We start from the raw sequence: 19315 nt of genomic DNA on the forward strand, positions 1-19315 counted from the left end.
AAAAAATTTAACAATGTTAAGTAATTGAATTTTAAGAAAGGTCAAAATTATGAATGAGAATGAAGATTATACCACATTTTAAATATCCAAAAATCTGTCTTAACTTAGCTTCTTTCCTTTCCCTTACCAACCATTTTGTTTGCCACTTGGATGCTTACTGTCATTTTCCTAGAAGAGCAAAGGAGTTCAAAGTCGGATTATTATCTTTGAAATTAGTCAACTGCTCTACTTTAAAAAAGAAACATAAATTGGAAATGATTGCGTATAGGATTCTGATCAGTGACTTTCATTCAAAATCCTAAATCCCTCTTGTCACTAATCACAATACACTAACATGCCTGCTGTTCACAGGTATAATGGTATAGTGAATATATAGAACTTTTTCTTGGCATCTAGTAATTTGAAATATGTATCATTTTAGGATGCTTTTGCCATAAATACTAGAATAACTTCATAAGGGCTAAAAGACTTTTAATTAGCTTACCTAACCCACAGCCAGGAGATGGGTGGTTCCGGGGGGACTTAAAAGCTCAAGGACTCAGACCATCCAGTCTTTAGGCTTGTCCCTGCGTGATCACAGATGGCCACCTCAGTTCCAGATAGCTTTGCTTTGCTTTGCTTTGCTTTGCTTTGCTTTGCTTTGCTTTGCTTTGCTTTGCTTTGCTTTGCTTTGCTTATGAGTCAGGGAGGGGGGTGCCTGGGTGGCTCAGTCAGTTGAGCATCCGACTTCGGCTCAAGTCATGATCTTGCGGTTTGCGAGTTCGAGCCCCGCGTCAGGCTCTGTGCTGACAGCTCAGAGCCTGGAGCCTGCTGATTCTGTGTCTCCCCCTCTCCTTGCCCCTCCCTTGCTCACGCTCTGTGTCTCCCTGTCTCTCAATAATAAAAAAATGTTAAAAAAAAATTAAAAAGAAAAAAGCCAGGGAAGGAAGGAGTTTAGGTTAGGTCTTTCTTCCGGCAAGAAGGAGATAATTTTGCCAAAGACCCCAGCAAACTTCCTCTTGCATTCCTAATTGGAATTGGGTGATACATCAATCCTGGCAAAGTTGAACGAAATTACCGCACTGGCTTAGACAAAACAAGATACATGCCCTGGGACTGGTGTGGGTCTACTTTCTATAAGAGAACAGACCGCTACCTGCTACTTGAGCAAAATAGAAATTGTTACCAAGACAGAAGCATAGACAACAATAGAAACTGCCACGAAGTAGATAGCATACACTGGTAGATGACTATTAAAAAAACTCCCCCCTTTTTGTTACATAACATTGCATCAAGCACAGAATAATAGCTAATAGTTATAAGCCCTTATGAAGTATCAAGTGCTATATTAAATAATTCACATGCATCATTTCCTCTTATCTTCACCATGACCCTCTTTTACACTTAACTATTTGTAAGTGACAGAGCCAGCAATCAGACCTAGCATCTAGGGTAAATGCTAAACGATGCTACCTTTCATCATCCTTTGCAAGATAAAGAAATTGATGAAGAGAAATTGATGAAACTCGGATAGGAGCAGAAGGATATTGACATGTATTCCCTGCTAAGTTATTACAGTGATATTTGTCAAAAAGCAGTGGCAAAGTGTTCTGAGAGTTCCCAAATTAAAATTCTGTATCTGTCTGCCTCTGATGTCAGAGAAAAGAGCATTTCTTGATGTTTTTCTTATGCTCGTAAGAATGTCCATGAGATTTGTTTGTTTGTTTGTTTGTTTTGAGAGAAAAAGAAAGAGAGACCGTGGGGGAGGGGCAAATAGAGGGGGCAAGAGAGGATCCCAAGCCGGCTCCACACTGTTAGTGCAGAGCCTGACGTGGAGCTCAAACTCACAAACCGTGAGGTTATAACCTGAGCCAAAGTGGGTTGCTTTACTGACTGAGCCACCCAGGGACCCCTGTTTTTTGGCTTTCTTAAAGCAAATTATAAGCAAGAATATTACTAAATCAGAAACTTGAGCCCTTCAAGATTGTACCCAGATCTCAGATGAAAAAGAAAAAAATGTTGATACTATTGAAATCTGTCATTAGATTAAAATGAACAAATACAGTATTAATTCATCTGAATGCCATCCAACAGCAGTGGATGAAACACCCTTAACTTTGTCGTCACCAAAAAAATGACCAAAATGTTTTCCTGTTTTCAGATATTTCCGTTTATGCAGAAATATCAGTATTTTCCAGAGAGGTTTAGGTTTCAGTCTTATTGTTCAGATTTAGCTGTTAATCTGAAAGGGTTTTATTGACTCACTTTACCTATCCACAGCATCCTCCAGCTAGGTCTTGGAATGGTCTAAGAAGAATGACTAGCATTTATGAAGGACTGCTAAGTTTCAGCCACTGTTCTAAGCACTATCTCATTTAATCTTCATCAGATCCTATTGAGGCAAATACCACTGTACAGGTGAAAAACTAAAAACAAATAAATAAGAGACTTCCCTAGGAAAGGTGTATCAGTAAGTGCTGGCAACTAAATTCATATTTACTTCTGGCTCCAAAGCTTCTATTATTTTTATAAGTTTATTTATTTATTTTGAGACAGAGAATCTCAAGCAGGCTTTGCACTGTCAGCGCAGAGCCCAATGTGGGGCTCGAACGCACAGACTGTGAGATCATGACCTGAGCCGAAGTCGAGAGTCAGATGCTTCACTGACAGTTACCCAGGTGCCCCCGCCCCGGGGGGCGTCTATTCTTATTGGCTGCCCAGCAGGAGCCATTCCCGACTCCCTCCAGTGTTCACGTCCCCCAGGATGTCTGAAAGAGGCAGGTGCTCACTTATTCTCAGCCTTCAGCACAAGCTTGCAACTGGGGATTCAGGTTGCTGGGGGAATTTCTGGAGTGTATTTTTCTTCCTGAAAATAGGAGAAATGCATCTTTTGCCACTCTCATTGACCTTCTGCTTCCAGCCTTTGGACACAGTTTGTGTAGACAGCAGAAAAAAATTTTGAATTCTGATACCCTGAAATGACTTGTAGCTGAACACGAACCAGGTTCCTGCTCTTAAGGAGAAGACCGTCTAGTGAAAGAGACCTACATAAATCTATAATTACAACAAAATATGACCGGTAACCAACCTCCTGAAAGGCGAATTGTGTATATGAGTAAGAGTGACCGTTGTTTTTACATAAATATTACTCATTGACCCCTAAGGCCAGATCTTCCCTGCTATTTTCCCATATTGCTTATAGTTCTCTCCAAAGCTGAACCTCTTCTTCCCAGCCTGGTAAAGCTGTGGTTTTATCGCTCCCCTCCAGGTCACTTATTCTGCCCAGCTTCCTCATCATAAATGCTGAATTTCATTATCGGTCAGAAACGGGAGTCTTCTTCGGCCCTTCTTTATCGCTAAAACTTGTCACGCCTCCTTTCCCAAATGACCTCTCCCCCATCTGGATCTCTGTCACCATCACCTCTGCCAAGGCCTGGTTCCAGGGCTTCATCACAAGGAGCATCCCTTCTGGAGAATCCACAGCTCTTCCAGGCCCACCTCTCTGCTGCCACCACTTTTCTGGGACAGTCTTGTCCTTGCCACAGCCTTGAGCACTGACCTCCCCTTTCTCTTGTAATGGTGTGTTGGCACTGAGTGTGAGGTATCCATACGTAGGGATCGCGCGACAAACGCTTTTGATGCTCATAGTCGCAAACACGCTGGAGAGTTAAAATGTCATTATGAGCGGACAGTTCATCTGAATTCCTTTCGTAGGCCATATGTATCCAAACTTGTTGTTTTGGTAGGCTTAAGAGTTCTTTGGAATGCACAAACGGACTCGATCCCTGACCCACAGTCTGTAATCACGGTCACGGGCCGGGAGTGGGATGAGAGTATTGTTGTCATGCTAGAGTATATTACTCTGTTTATTTTTTATGCTGGTGAGATTGAAAAAACCTGGATTTGATAGGCGATAGGTGTGATGCAGAAATTAAGGAAAGGTTGCCTACAGTTAAGGAAAAGACCAAAAGTTAGGTATAATTATCTGGTAAAGGGAGCTCGGGCAGAGGCTCTAACTAGTCATGAAGTGGACACACTCCAGCGACCGAAGACCCACTCGTCAATTCTCAAGTGTCCCTCATACACAAAATAACAGCTATTAAACTGGTGCAGTGAGCTCGTTAAATATCATATTGTTCTGCCAGACAAGGCCCTTGTTTTAGGGAGTGACTAAGAGACTGTCACTTCTTGGGCCAGGAGGATGAAAATGTTCTTTGGGCTCTGGGAGAAGGATAGACGTAAATTGTTGATACTCCCCTAGGACATCCCTCCCCATTTCAGTCTGCATCTTATTGGGCTGTGCTTCCTATTGAAAGGTGACTACTCAGCTGATATATCCAGCTCAGTGTTTTCATGAAGTCTCTGCTATCGACCTACACAAGGGAGAGAAGGTTAGAAGGTTTTTTTTATGGACAGCATGAATGTAATGTCAAAGACCTATCCGAGCCCCATGGTGCTGGAGCTGGCAGAGTCACGTGAGCTCAGCGCTTGAGTGCAAGGTTCCGCCTCCTCCACTTTGACCAAGAAATGGTTGGAAAGTTAACCAAGCCTGGAAGAGTCAGCCAGGAGAATCATCCCACTTGGGTTAGTTGCTTTTTTTTTTTTTTTTTTTTTTTCCTTGCTCAACAGAGAAGTGAATCACACTCTTCACTGAGCCTCGCAGCAGAGGGAAATGATGCAACACTGGTCACGTGGCACAAAGAAGAAAGGCCCATTATGCAAACCGAGTTCTTCATTGTGTCCTGGTGTGAGGAGAGGTTAAATACCCACACGGGAAAGCGCCACAAAGCGGGGGTTCTGAAACGGGACCCCTTCTCTACTTGGAGATGGCGGGGCTGTGATTTACGTTTTGTCTTTTCTTTATTCTTCTGCCTCTTTGACCGCCGGATTCACTAATTTTGATTATGATATCCAATATGGAAAGAGTTTATTTAAGCTTGTTTTATTTCCTTTTTGCATATGATTTGGGAATTTGTGAACATACACTTCGCCTCGGTCACTTACTTGCCATGCGACCTTGAGTAAGTTACTTAAACTCATCCCCTAAAAAGGCATGATCTGTTATATACGTCTTTATAAATATATTTATCAATCCGTAGAGCTATAACAAATAAGTGTATGTTTCTGAAGTGTTTAGAATACAGCTTCACTACTGCAGTTTCTCAGTAAATGGTAGCCATTATTATTATTAACTTAACCTATTTCATGCTTGTCTAAATTCCTCTATGAGTTAATGCTTTTATCTTGTTTGCTCATTGCCAAGGCAGAATGACCAGGGACTGAATGAAGAGCGCTGTGGTTCTCTGTGACATCTTCTTGGCATGGCAATCTGGTCTTTACCACTTTGTATAGTTTTGGTAAAGAGGTCTGTATCTGGAACTTCAGAAGATAAACCATCTGAAGCTATCCAAGGCAAAACACCTTTCTTTCAAATTCAGAGTTGTGTAGAGTGATAACGTAGCAGGGTGTTGGTATATGCTACGATTGCAACATTTTCTGTGTCACGTGCATTAAACCTTAAGCATGTGGTTTTTGTACCTGAGCCAAACTCCTCTCCCAAGTATGATGAGTTCAAGGGTCCCCTTTGGGGCAAAGTTTTCGCTCACTGCCCCACTTCCCCTATGCTTTCTACACCCTTCCATTGTTGCAACAGTAACGTGGTGTAACTGTGCTTTGCCTCTCTAGGTCCCCCACCCCCCGGACTAAAAATCAATCGTCTTGTCATTGTCATATTCCCCAGCACATTTCAGACCACATTGGCCGTTGTTAATAAATTGTTAAGTGTTGATGGACTGCATAAAAGGACCCGAATTGGTGTGGGGGGTTTAGAGACAACTTGGCTGGCGTTTATCCCATCAGTAGACCAGTCCCTAGCAAGCAATACCAAAAGTTTTGTATTTTGGAGTCTTTTATTTCAAACAGTAACTTAACATCTACACTTGGCTGGAAAGTCCCTCTCCTTGTGTGACCCTTACCTATTTTCTTGGAGTAAATTCAACAAGTTCAGTTGTACCACTGTGTTCACAGAACTCTGAGTAGATGTGTCCATGAAATTCAAAATGAAGTTAAAAAGAGTAAAATAATTTTTTATTTAGGTAGTGATCAGCCAAGAAGAGAAAATATTTCTGTGATAGATTGCCTTTGTTTTTATCTTTTTTTTAATTAGAGAGAGAGAGAGAGAGTGTGTGTGTGTGTGTGTGTGTGTGTGTGAGAGAGAGAGAGAGAGAGAGAGCAGGGAGAGGAGCGGAGGGAGGAGGGAGAGAGAGAGAGGGAGGAAGGGGGAGAGAGGGAGGAAAGGGGAAGGGGAGACAGAGAGAGGGAGACCGAGAAAGAGAAAGAGAGAGTGTGTGTGCATCTTAAGCAGACTCCATGCTCAGGGCAGAGCCCGATGCGGGGCTCCATCCCATGACCCTGAGATCATGACCTGAGCCAAAATCAAGAGTCAGACACTCATCCAACTAATCTACCCAGGCGTCCCTGTCTTATTTCTAAAAGAATTTTTATTGAAGCGTAGTTGACACACAGTGTCACGTTAGTTTCATGTATAGAACATAGTGATTCAAGAACTCTATACATCATGCTGTGCTCTCCACTGTGTAGCTCCCATCGGTCACCATACAACATTATTACAGTACCCCTGGCTCTATTCCCTATATTGTGCCTTTCATCCCCTTGACTTATTCATGCCACAACTGGGAACCTGTAACTCCCATTCCTCTTCACCCATTTTGCAAATTCCCCTTTTTGTTTTTTTTTAATCCATTAACCCTGTCAAAGATTGCTCTCTGTAAAAACATTAACTTATATTTGGCTAAATGCCATTTAAGTTATATGGATTTAATTTAACGTTACTTTTAAGCCTTCTAGCCACTTTTTCCAAATGAGAGGGCAACCATTATTGGTGAAATCTACTCAGTTAATGTAATTTTTACTCACCAACGTCTTTTCCCATGTGAGAGCTGCTGCCGTTTCATATTTATCTGGAGAAATGGATTGCCTTACTAGAAAAAAGTCTGAACCCGAAGATTTTCTCATGACAGTTGAGGTGGATGTACTCAAAGCATCAGCCCAAATTGAACATGGTTGAACAAGTTCTAGGAAGACCCTGAGAGTGAATTAGCAACCTCCCCTTCTTTCTTGTAAATCATTGAATGCCTACTCGTGTAGGGCACCATCGCAGAGAGAGTGCACTGTGGTTCAGCAGGCCACACTCTTCCATGGGCTTTCTGGTCAAAGACCGCCTACTTGGATGAAAGGGGAGATATAAGCAAGTTGCAGAGAAAACACAAGTATTGATCCAAATACATGTTCTACCTGTGCCAGCCATTGTGCCTGGACTTAGGGAGACTGACGGACAGAATCCTCAGGAAGAGAAAGTGATTCATCATTTTAAGAGGGAGGTGGGATTCTAGGACTAGTTCCAAGAGGCTGTGACATTTGAACTTGAAAGAATGCTACAGAGAGGAGGGGAAGGGGCAGAGGGAAGTGCATGAGTGAATGCAGGGAGGTGTGGAAGTGACCAGTTCAGGCTGACAGCTGGATTCCAGGGTCCCTGTCGGAGTGACAGGGGGTACACAAGTTGGGTCAGATCATGATGAATGTTGAAGGACCTGCTGAAGAGTCTGGGCTTCATCCTGAAAGCACTGGGCAGCCTCCACTGGTTTTCAAGGGAGCAACATGGTCAGTTCCCAGCTCACTCTTTTCTTTTTTAAGTTTTTTTTTTAAGTTTATTTGTTTATTTTGAGAGAGACAGAGACAGTGTGAGTAGGGGAGGGACAGAAAAATGGAGGGAGAGAGAATCCCAAACAGGTCCCCGCTGCCAGTGCGGAGTCTGATGCAGGGCTCGAACTCCCGAAACCGTGAGATCATGAACTGAGCTGAAACCAGGAGTCTGACACTTAACCCACTGAGCCACCCAGGCACCTGGATCCCAGCTCACTCTTGGAGTCCTAGCTAAAAATGCAGGTGGGGAGAGTCACTGCAGGGATAACCCAACAAAGAGATGACAAGGACTCAAATTAAAGTGGTAACAGATGTGTTGGCGAGGAGGGAGAAGTTTCAAATTCTTTGTTGGAGGTAGAATTGCCAGGGTTTAGTTTCTACACTAGATCCAGTCTGTGCTTTATTTTAACGTATGATAAAAACACGTATGATTACGTAGCTCATGCAAGCTGCTCAAAGAGAAAGATACAGAAGCAATTACCTGAGGAACAGTGTTTTGAAATTATGTGTTGAATAGGAACTGTGCTCTTTAAATAGAATATTTGTGTTGAGGACAAAAGGGGACGGTCGCGTTATCTCTTGACAATACTCATGTGATTTACTGCGCCAAGGTAACACAGAGGTGTTGCACAGCTACTTTGCAGAGCCTCTGTTGAATTTCATGGTTATTCCCAGGTTACAGATTGACAGGCTTGGTTTTGTTTTGTTTTTTAATAAACTATACCATTTAGATGGCCAAATGACCTTGAATCACTTGAATGTACAAATCAGCGTATAAGGAATGCCACATGGCCCACCGGAATACTGGGGGGCGGTGGGGGGGGGGTGTTGGAGTGTCAGTTCATTTAAGTTTTCTAATGCAGCTTGTACTGCATTGTACTTGATCTTGCATTGTACTTGTGCTTGTACTTGATCTCTGTTGGCTGCTTTTGATTGTATTCCTAGCCATACATGGTTTGCTCCTGCCATAGCAGACAAGAATTATCAATTGTTTGACTTTCTTTGACTCTCTAGGGAGAGTAGTGTGCCTTCTGAGGCCATGTATACTTGTATAAATCCTTCTAGGAGGAAGTTTCTCCCAGTCATAGGCAAGTTGATGATGACATAGTTTTCTGTGTTTTTATGCCAACTCGAACTCCATCCCATTAAGCTAGTTGAATCAGATTGTCCCAACGCCTCCCTCCCTGCCCTTATATGATGAAACTTCTGGAAGTTGCAATAACTTTTATGGGCTGCCAGGGCATGACAGTAACTATTTCAGAGTGCCGTAGAGTGCTCTGGTAACAGTAAATAATGGCATGTGATATGTCATCACTTAAGAAAGTAATGCAGACATGCACCTAACTCGATTAAAAAAACCTATACTGGGGGCGCCTGGGTGGCTCAGTGAGTTAAGCATCTGACTGTTGATCTCATCTCAGGTCATGATCTCATGTTTCATGAGATGGAGCCCCGCATTGGGCTCTGTGCTGACAGCATAGAGCCTGCTTGGGATTCTCTCTCTCTCTCTCTCTCTCTCTCTCTCTCTCTGCCCCTCCCCCACTCATGCTTACACACACACTCCCTCTCTCTCTCTATCAAAATACATAAAAATTTTTAAAAAACCTATACTGTCGTGTGTACTCTCAATTTTCTGAATATTGCAAAATAATGAACTTAAAACTAATTTATAATTATATATTCACCACACAGTATTTCAGGAAGACAGGTCAGCATGTCAACAAATTCCACAAAGTCTCCTTAATAATGAAGATTATTCAAAGTAGAAGAACCTACTTGAATATAGTCGAGAACAGAGATAATAATTCAAGCCAAGAGGTTATGCAGTAATAAAACTCCATTCATATAGTTACGTATTTAAATATTTCCATCCCCTTCCAATTTGGGAGCTTAAAGTTACTGTATCCCAGCATGCAATTGGGTGAGGAAAGTAACTGTTTCCCTCTTATTTGGTTAAGGGAGGTTTTGCGGCGCAGGTGGAATTTTTAAAAGGTCTTTGAAAGAGAAGATGGGTCAGTAGGATTGGGAAGAAAAGGAATGTCAGGTGAAAGAGTGTGTAGTTCAAAGTGGAAGAAGCATTCCAGAACTGCCTGTTGGAATAAAAAAGCAGCTCACTAAAAACTCATACGCACACTTGCCAGTTTCGCTTTCTATTTAAATATTGAGCCCATTTTCCCCAGCACTTGAATTCCTGCTGAATTTTCAGGTGGATATTGGCTCCAAGATCCTAAACTACATGCACATGATGGAATGATTCTATAAATCAGAATAGCGGTGCCCTTGTTTGGCTAATGGGAGTCTGTATTAGGAAGTCACAGTCTTTCCTACGATATCACCAGGTTTCCTTCCCACAGAGATGTGGTTTTGAAAAATTAAAGATTTGGGGTACCTGGGTGGCTCAGTCAGTTAAGCGTCCAGCTCTTGATTTCAGCTCAGGTCATGATCTCACGGTTCATGGGATCGAGCCCCACTTCAGGCTTTACTAACAGTGCAGAACCTGCTTGGGATGCGTTCTCTCTCTCTCTCTTTCTCTCTCTCCCCCACCTCTCCCTCTCCCTCCCAGTTCCCCACCCCTCAGAATAAATAAATAAACTTTAAAAACTTTTTAAAAATAATTAAAAATTAAATCATTAAGAACCCACTGTATGAAAAACAATGCAGTAGAAGCCTGGGTGAACTGCAAAGAAGTGTGAGGTATTTACCCCAAGGAGGCAGGCAAGGTGGAAATCCATGAGATATTTAGTAAGAATGATGATGGCAATACAGGAGCTATTACAAATCGGTGTGGGATTAATTGTAATGTGGATGGAAATTGTGCTAAAGGATTATTAAGATGTTTAAAAATCTGTTCCCCAGTTTTATATTTTGGTTTTATATGGATTCGGGCGCCATGTGGAAGCATTTAATATCAGAGAGATCCTTTATGGTGTTTTTGCTTCTCAACTTCTAGGAAGCAATCTGGTATATTAGAAAGAGCACAAGATTCTGGGCCAGAAAAGCTGTATTTGAGTCCTTTGCTCTGGCATTTATTGGGTGTGCGATCTTAGACAAGTTAATTTTCTCAGCTGTCAAGTGGGGATAAAGGTAATCACCTCTCAGTCCCTCCCAACCTGATACTTTTTAAAGTGATTAATACATGTTGGCTTATTAAATCAATATTTTTACCATTTATTTGTGAATATATCTGACTCCTGGCATTTACTAACTCATGAATATGCAACACTGTGGCTTTTCTTAATGGCTTTCCATGGTCATTGACAAAAATTGTTTCCCATATATCTGTCTTATAAAGCAATAATTGGTCTTGAGAACAGCATGTATAATAGAAACATAATGCAAGACACAGGCACTTTTAAGTTTTTTAATGGCCACATTAAACCGAGCCTTAAAACATCTGAAATTAATTTTGATAAATATTTTGCCTAAATCAATATATCAAAAATATCATTCCAATATGTAATCAACATGAGATTATTAATAAGTATTTTACACGACCAGCACATCTGAGTTTGGGCATCAAATTGGTCAAAATATTTATTTCGATTTCATAAAACTTATGCTTAAATACAGTCTCCCATATGCAATTCTTACAAACATACCTAAATTTTTTTCAATAACTGAATCAAGCCTCACGTTTTACATTTTAATTTAAACAAATTAAAATTCAGTAACTCATATGCTCTGGCCACACTTCAAGTGCTTTATTGCTCTATGTGGCTTGTATGAAACAGCACAGGTAAAACTGTCTTGAATTGTTTTTCAGTAAGATCTTGGTCTTTTAGGCATTTCGTCATTTCATAATATTAAAATAAAGACCTTCCAAACTTGTACTCATTTTGGGAGTTGCCTTATACTGACTGTGCTTAGCGCTGACGTCTGACACCCAGCTTCTCATTCTGCCTGCTAGATTTATGAGATCTCCTTTGAATGAAACTCCGTAGATTAGCCTCAAGGATGTTTAGTTCTAAAATGCTGCAGAAGAATTGTTGGTTTTCCATAGTATAAGTCTGAATTTATCATATGAATATCTGGGTCTCGGGCTGCGTGACTTACCCAAGGTCTCGCGGCTAATTGTGTGGCAGAAACAGCCCTTACACACGGTCGTATGGATCCATGCTGCCATATGGAATCTGTATTTTGCTTCCTTTAGGTGCAGGTGTGTTCCTGATGCACTGCCTTGGACACAATGTCTTACCTGAAGGAGGACCCTTTGTTGGGCCATGTTTTTGGGTTCTCAGAAATATTAATAACCCCAAATACAAGGAGAACGTGTTGCAGACTGAGTTGCCTAAAAGACTCCTTTGGCAGAGCAAGGTTATGAAGACGAAAGCGGTGGGGGACGAGGATTCCTTAGTAGTAAAAAGCTTCGTGCCTTCTCCCCACTCCTTTGCTGCACTTGTAAAGGCAAAATTTAACTTGGCAGAAAAACAATTATAGCCTCCAGAAGAGTGGTACTCTTACTACATACATTGCTATGTATAAATTTCTCTTCTAGAAATTTTTCTTTGCCTCTAAATAAAACCAGTATAGATGATTCATTGAATGGAAATGGACATGGGATATTTAGCTGCATGGGTCCCTAACATTCAGTGTAGCCTGTTCTTAGACACTGTTAGTCTTTTGGGTTTTTTTTTTTTTAGCCGAAAGATACTTTTTTTTAATTTAAATTCTAGTTAGTTAACCTACTGCAGTATTGGTTTCAAGACTAAAATTCAGTGATTCATCACTTACATGTAACACCCAGTGCTCCTCCCAGCAAGTGCCCTCCTTAATGCCCATCACCCATTTAGCCCATCCCTCCCACACCGCCCTCCATCCACCCTGTTGGTTCTCTATCATTAAGAGTCTCTTATTGTTTGTTACCCTCTCTCTTTTCTCCCCCTTCCCATGTGTTCATCTGTTTTGTTAAATTCCACACGTGAGTGAAATCATATGGTATTTGTCTTTCTCTGATTGACTTATTTTGCTTAGCATAATGCGCTCTAGCTCCATCCACGTCATTGCAAATGGCAAAATTTCATTTTTGTTGATGGCTGTATATACAATGGAATATTGTATATGGTGTGTGTATATATAGATAGATAGATAGATATAGATACACACACACACACACACGCACGCACACACACCACGTCTTATTTATCTGTTCATCAGTCAGTGGACACTTGGGCTCTTTCCATAGTTTGGCTATTGCTGATAATGCTGCTATAAACTTTGGGGTGCATGTACCCCTTCGAATCTGTATGTTTATATCTTTTCAGTATATACCTAGTGGTACAATTGCTGGATCAGAGGGTAGTTCTATTTTTAACTTTTTGAGGAGCCATCGGACACTGTTGAATTCTATACACTTTCTTACTGAGTGGCCAAAAAGGCTCTGAGCTTATCTCCTGAGCTCCTGGCATTAACCATGTCACTAGAGTTTATATACTTTATAGGAAAGGTTCATGCCTTAAGTCAAAACTTCAAATTCAGGAATTTTGGTTCAAAGGATGCTCTCTTCGGTGCAAGTATTTACTCTCATTCTGGCTATGCTTGCCTGACCTTCAGTGAATGAGTCTATCAGAACTGAGTTCCCACAGTCAGGTTCATTTTATTAAGTATTTAGATGTTTGGGATGAAAATATGAAAATCCTTCAGAAGTTTTCGCCCTTTGTTGACACCATGTCCCTTAGCACACATGCCACTCCCCATGGTTTTTTTGTGTGGGACACTATTCAGAAATGTCTTTATGGACAATTAATGGACTCCAGGAGGTTTACTCTAAAGTGCATGGCATTGCCCTGCCTTTGTTGGCCTTGTCATTAATTGTGCGAGTGCTTTTAAGAAATCTTCTATCCATCCGGTGATCATTTGTTACATCTTGCCTTTTGATTTAGTGCATCCCATTTGCTGAGGGTTTAAAAATTAAATAAGTCTACTTGAATTGTGTGAAAATAAAAGTCAGACCTGGAGCGAGAACTTGTGTTAGTCCATGTATAAACTACTTGGAGTTTGGATTGATATCTATTTGGGGCAGAGAAAAGGAACCTGTGAGGCTGTTTTAAGGTAAGTAACAAAATAAAAACAGAATAAGCAAACCCGAAGATTTTTAGGCTTACTTCCTGATGCTTCATTATGTTGGAAGTTGTAGGTTTGAGGTTAGCAGCTTGATGGCTCTGTTCAGACAGTAACTATTTTAAACTTGCCCCTGCATTCCTCTGTCTAGGGAGACAGTTACAAGATCCTCAATTATCATTTATTATTATATGTTCCCAGAGGCCATCAGTAGCTTTCAAACCTGGCTGCGCGTCAGAATCACTTATGGAGCCTTTAAAAAAGACAGACTCTAGCCTCACCAGAACCTGAGATTCTATAGGTGTTTATGAGGCCCTGGAATCTGTACCTTTTATAAAGCTCTCCAGCTTTGGGTAATTTCTGGGCTTTTGTCAGGCCCATCCTCCCGCCCCAAATAAATGAGTTAAATTCAAGAAACAAGATCAATACAACAGTTGTCCAAAATAGTATAATTTAAAGACTGTAGGCAGGGAAAAGATCCAGTTAGGGATTATGATTATAGAACAGGGGAATGTTTGTAAACTGATTAATGGAAGTCATGGCAGAAACTTTTTGGAGAAAAAGCATTTAGAGTATTCAAGAACACGTAACATGGAAGTCCTTTCACTTCCCATTCACATGGAATCCCTTCTGATTCTCCTCCCCAAGGCTGGGTTTAAGTCCACCGGTAATTTATAAGAGAACGGGTGATACCTGGAGGCTTAAAGAGAGTCTCGACGTAGGTTCAGACAATCTGTGCCCAACAAGCGTCGCACGCCTATTGGTGGATCACTGCTTTTTAACAGTGGCTTGGTTGCAGAGGCGGCCTGTGCCAAGACAAGCCAGTATTTTCCTAGAGGTCTTCCTGGTAAACATTTTCAGGTCCGTTTGTTTGCCACATATGTCTTGAGGCAACGACATGCTTGGCAAAAGCTACCCACAGCTCGAAGCCTCTTTGATAGACACTGCTTCCAAGCACAATGACACATTGTCTTCTAGGGGTTCTCCGATGTTATTATGGTTCCTACAGGGAAGAGGCAAGGCTGAAGGTGAGGTTTGCTTATGTTGTACTTAATTCCTATGTTTTACTTGATTCCTACCTTAAGACAGCCTCAGAGGTTCTTTGTCTCTGAAAGATTTATTAATGCAGATGAATGGATATGTTCTGTACTATGTTATATCGCGGAAAAGTAGTGAAAAGATATCATCCTTGTGACACTGGCATCTATTGTTAACTGTATTTCATGCCATATTTCATGATCATACTTTAGTACTTGTATTTACTAAATGTCCAGAAATTTCCAGAACTAATAGATATGTTGTTATGCATATAAAGTGTAACTACTTTATTAGTGAAATGTTTCATTAACTGTATCACGAACTAGTTCTAAAGCCTTAGTGAGAAATATTGGATTTATAAGACCAATGATTAAAAAAAAAAAAAAAAACAAGAATCCTCATCAACTTAAGTTTCTTATCACTTTAGGGTTTTGAATGATATAGGTAGTGTTAAATATGATTTTAAATGCTGGCTTTTTTCTTCAAACTGGAAAAAATTTCTTGGTTGGTGTCTAAAGGATATTTATTGCTTCCTCCCATAAACAAGTAGTATGGGTTGACATTGACCTTAAGGAAGGTGAATAGACTGGTAAGCTACATTGAATGAGAATGGTTATATGATCTAACCTTCATGCTAATAAAGTAGCTATCAGTCAGCCAGTAGCCCAAGAACAATCTTTCCTGAAGCAGTGAGGTTAACTAAAGACACCCAGGAGCTTCCCTGCCACTTCTAAGCTTGTAAAGGTAGATGTATTGGGTTTGGACTTCCATTCGCTCTTAAAAATATTTGCGGTCATGCCACCAGGCCACCCAGAAACAGAAAGGAAATTTTTATGAACATTAGATGAACTGTTAAAGTAATAATTTAATTTAGATTTGAGGGTTATTATGGAACTATCAATTAAACATGCCCGTAATCCAGTTTATTTATTAAATTTAGATTATATTAATGTAGTTTAAAATGCATGACATTTATTTAGCATCATCAGAGAACAAATGAGCTCTGAGCAAACTTCTCCCAGTCGTGAAGTTTAACCCTTGAAGTGTCAAAACATTTTAGCTCAATCATTTTGAATAGGATTCCTTCCATTAATTACCTTATTTTCTATATTATATCTGTGACTATGGGGCGCTATCATAATTTAGATCATCAGCACATGTATGAATTACTAGAGACTCTATAATATATGGTTACCTTTGGAGCTCTTAAAATGTTAAGGGTCAACTCTTGATACTAAATTATCTGTAGGTTCTTACCCTTCATAAGTTTTATGTCTGCTTTTTGTTGGTTCTGCTTTTTCTATCAGCCATCAGCTGACAACTGTCACTTACTCAGCTGTCAGCATGCCTGACTTTAAGAGCCTTCACCCATCTATGATTTGTTGCTTTTAATCTAACAGAAATCTAACGTAAATTGAAATTAGGGTGTTAGAATAGTGTCCACCATAGGAGACATAAGTTCTGTGTGGAGATGGATGGGGTGAGGTGGAAACTCAGTATCAAAGACTCTGAGCTTTAATAGAAGGACTTCGTGCCATCTGTTTTGACTATAAAGACACCTTCGATTATTCATTAATTCAACTTTTACTAGGTCCTAGGGACCCAAAGATGAGAACAATGTGGTTCATGCCCTTTGGATGCTCCCCCAAACCAGTAAGTGCCTGGCTACCACAGAAGGATGAATAGACTGTGGAGGGCATTGAATAAGACTGTAATCTCTGGAATTCAGCTGGGTCTTGAATAGGTGAAATTTCTGGGTAAAAAAAAAAAGTGGATTATCTGAGGATTGTTCTTCAATGTATACAAAAGCAAATACACTAAGGCAACCACTGCTTAGAAGTTTCAATTCGTGTTAAGGAAAGTACTGGAATAAAAATTAATAAACGCAGTGACCCTGGGAGTCCGACAAAGCTGCCTCTGAATGACCTTGCACGTTCTTATTTTTATTTCTTTCCATGGACACTGAACCAGAGGTGTGAATGCCGACCTTATAAAGTTGCTGTGAGGGCCAAATGAAATGTTATGTGAAAAGTGCCCAGTGGAGTACCTGAATCCAGTTCAGGACCCCATTAATGTTCTCTTTCCTGCCTTTTTGGTTTTTTTCATTTTTTGTTTGTCTGGTTTTTTTCACTTCCCTTAAATGTTGTTTGGTAAAGGGTATCTGTAAAGAGTGAAAAATAAAATGACAAATACTGCTTTTCATATTTCTATCAGGCTGTTTTGAGTCATGTTCTTTTAATTGAATGACAGTCACATCATTTGAAAGGCTGGTCTAATAATAGCACCAAAGATTCTAAGCTGACAAAGTGCAAATTTTCAGTCAAGTCTTGATTCCAATTTAGATGTGGAAAGAAGAGAGTTGAAAAAGAATCCTTGTTACTCAAAACACAGATACCTCCATAGGCACACTCTCATATTATAATTGTTTGGAGCCCTTTTTAGTAAAAAATAAACCGAATGCCACACGTGCACATTAGTCCACTCCTTAAAAAAGATTATAAACCCTGAATATGTAAGACTCAGTGGTACCGTGGGGCATCTTTGCTCACATTTCGCTTGCCTGAATCACTTGAAGTGTTCATTTGGGTAATCTGGACTTTTTTTCCCCTTCCTGTGAAACGCTTCAGTTCATCAATCAATTCCCCATACCATGCTGTTTTGTAATTCCAATCTATATTGCTAAAGAAAACCTTCAGTGACCCTGAGTAAATCAAGAATAGAAAACGACTTGGGTTCCGTGCTCTTTGCGGCTATGTTAGTGAAGAAATAGATTTTCACTGACCCTCATTAAAGTCTTCTGTCGGAAATAATGCCCATTGAAAGATCAATTAGTTACACTTTTATTTTGTTTTCCGGTAACTACATTTTCCTTCTCGGTCTCTTCACTGGTCTCAATCTGTTTTCTTTTGGAGGTGAAATACCTAATGTTCACCAATATTGGCTTCTTCTTGGTCTTATAAATTAAGTTTTTAACAAGCTGATTTAAGCTGTGCTTTCAAATAATATGACTATAGATTTCAACCCAATCACTTTTCTTTACTAGTTGCATCAACAGATGTTCAGCGTTTCATTTTTCCTTAAGGGTGTATGGTTTCTCACTGACTCTTGGCTTCAAATAGGGATTCTCTGCTATTGGTTTTGTCTGTAAGAATTTAAGCTGTTTAAAGCTGTTTGTACTTGTGGCCAAGAGCTCCTAGTTCCCAAAGCAACAGTTTATCGCCCACCCCGTGTTATCTTTGCTCTTACGTTTCTTCAGTCACAGGAACACAACAGCACCGGTGGGTTAGATCTGTGGGTAACGCATGTGTTCGGTAGGCATGGACTGTTTATGACGAGCCATGTGGGTCGGGCTCATGTTCCTGGAGTGCCCTGAGCGGCTTTACTAATCTGTCAGCATAGTATGTTCTCGTGGATAAATATAGACATACGCGCACTCTGTGAGTTGTAGGTCACTGTCGTACTGTGCAGCTAAAAATTGTCCCATTGGTATGAAGAGTCTGCCCTGGACGGAAGGCCTGTTTTAGTTTGTCTTCTACTGTAGGTCTTTAGCACCTGACTAAAAATACACCTTGGGCCAAAAATAAGAGAGCCCTACCTTGCCGCTGAGACACTTATGGTGCCAGTGAGCAACCGGACCATGGAGTCCGTCATTATGTTTTTTTGCTTTGGAACATAGTCTGTGTAGCAGTTCCAGACTGTTCGTTTGGGTTCCTTTTCAGGCTCATGGAGATTACAACAGCTTGTTGGAGACGATCCTGTGTGATCAGCTTCATAAAAGGGCTTGGTAGGTATGAAAGGCTGTTAGCATGTATGGCGTGGATCGTTGTTCAGTTAAGTGCTGAATGTAGGGAAGATTCTCCTAAAGGTTTCAATGGATGGGGCGGAGTGGGGGGGGGGCAGTTGCATCTACATGTGGAGATTTACTTATGATGTCACTGTTCTGAGGCAGGAATAATGCTTTTTAAGTTTCTGTTTGGGATTGCAGTATTTCAGAGGTGATTTTTTGTATATAAGTCTATGGAACAACAAGCTGTGATGTAATGGAATTTTTCTGTGCCCTGAAGTTTCACTAAAAGATTTGGTACGATTATCTGTGCTGTAAAATTGCAATCTGAAAAATAGCTTAGTATTTGGAAGATAGTTAATACCATTGCATCTTATATTACAACAGAGGTAGGATTAGGCTTGATTTCTTCTAAATATTAATGTTGTAAATACTCAATTATTTTGTTTAAAGCATTGAAATAAACCTGAAGCAGTTTTTCCTTTGTTTTTGGCTTAGCCTTCTCCAACAAGAAAACAAATAAAATGTTTTCTTTTATTGTGTATGAATTAAAAAACAGGATAGGATGGGTAAACCAACATTAAATGGGTCCAAATTGCATGCCTGTGCTTTTCCTTTATCAGAGTAATAGCCTGGTTACATTAGTTCTAGCATAACCTTGTAAGAAATATTGTACAAGAGTTCAGAAAAATTAATGAGAGGAAATTCCATGACACAGGGTTCATTACATGCATC

The 19315-nt window shown here is 40.4% G+C and overlaps 1 protein-coding gene across 9 annotated transcripts in view; it reads left to right on the forward strand.

The window, feature by feature from the left end:
- Positions 1–19315, forward strand: part of FRY (FRY microtubule binding protein) — a 337838-nt gene that overhangs the window by 91285 nt on the left and 227238 nt on the right. Inside the window, exon 1 of one of the 9 annotated variants that reach the window (XM_042995963.1) lies at positions 17655–18580. The exons of the other annotated variants lie outside the window; for them this stretch is intronic. Within the exon in view, the coding sequence (XP_042851897.1) occupies positions 18520–18580 (61 nt within the window). The 5' untranslated portion in view covers positions 17655–18519. Of the gene's footprint in view, positions 1–17654; positions 18581–19315 lie in introns of those variants that run through there. 9 annotated transcript variants of the gene reach the window in all.

Source organism: Panthera tigris, chromosome A1 (genome assembly GCF_018350195.1).
Source record: "Panthera tigris isolate Pti1 chromosome A1, P.tigris_Pti1_mat1.1, whole genome shotgun sequence".
NCBI classification, from domain to species: Eukaryota; Metazoa; Chordata; class Mammalia; order Carnivora; family Felidae; genus Panthera; species Panthera tigris.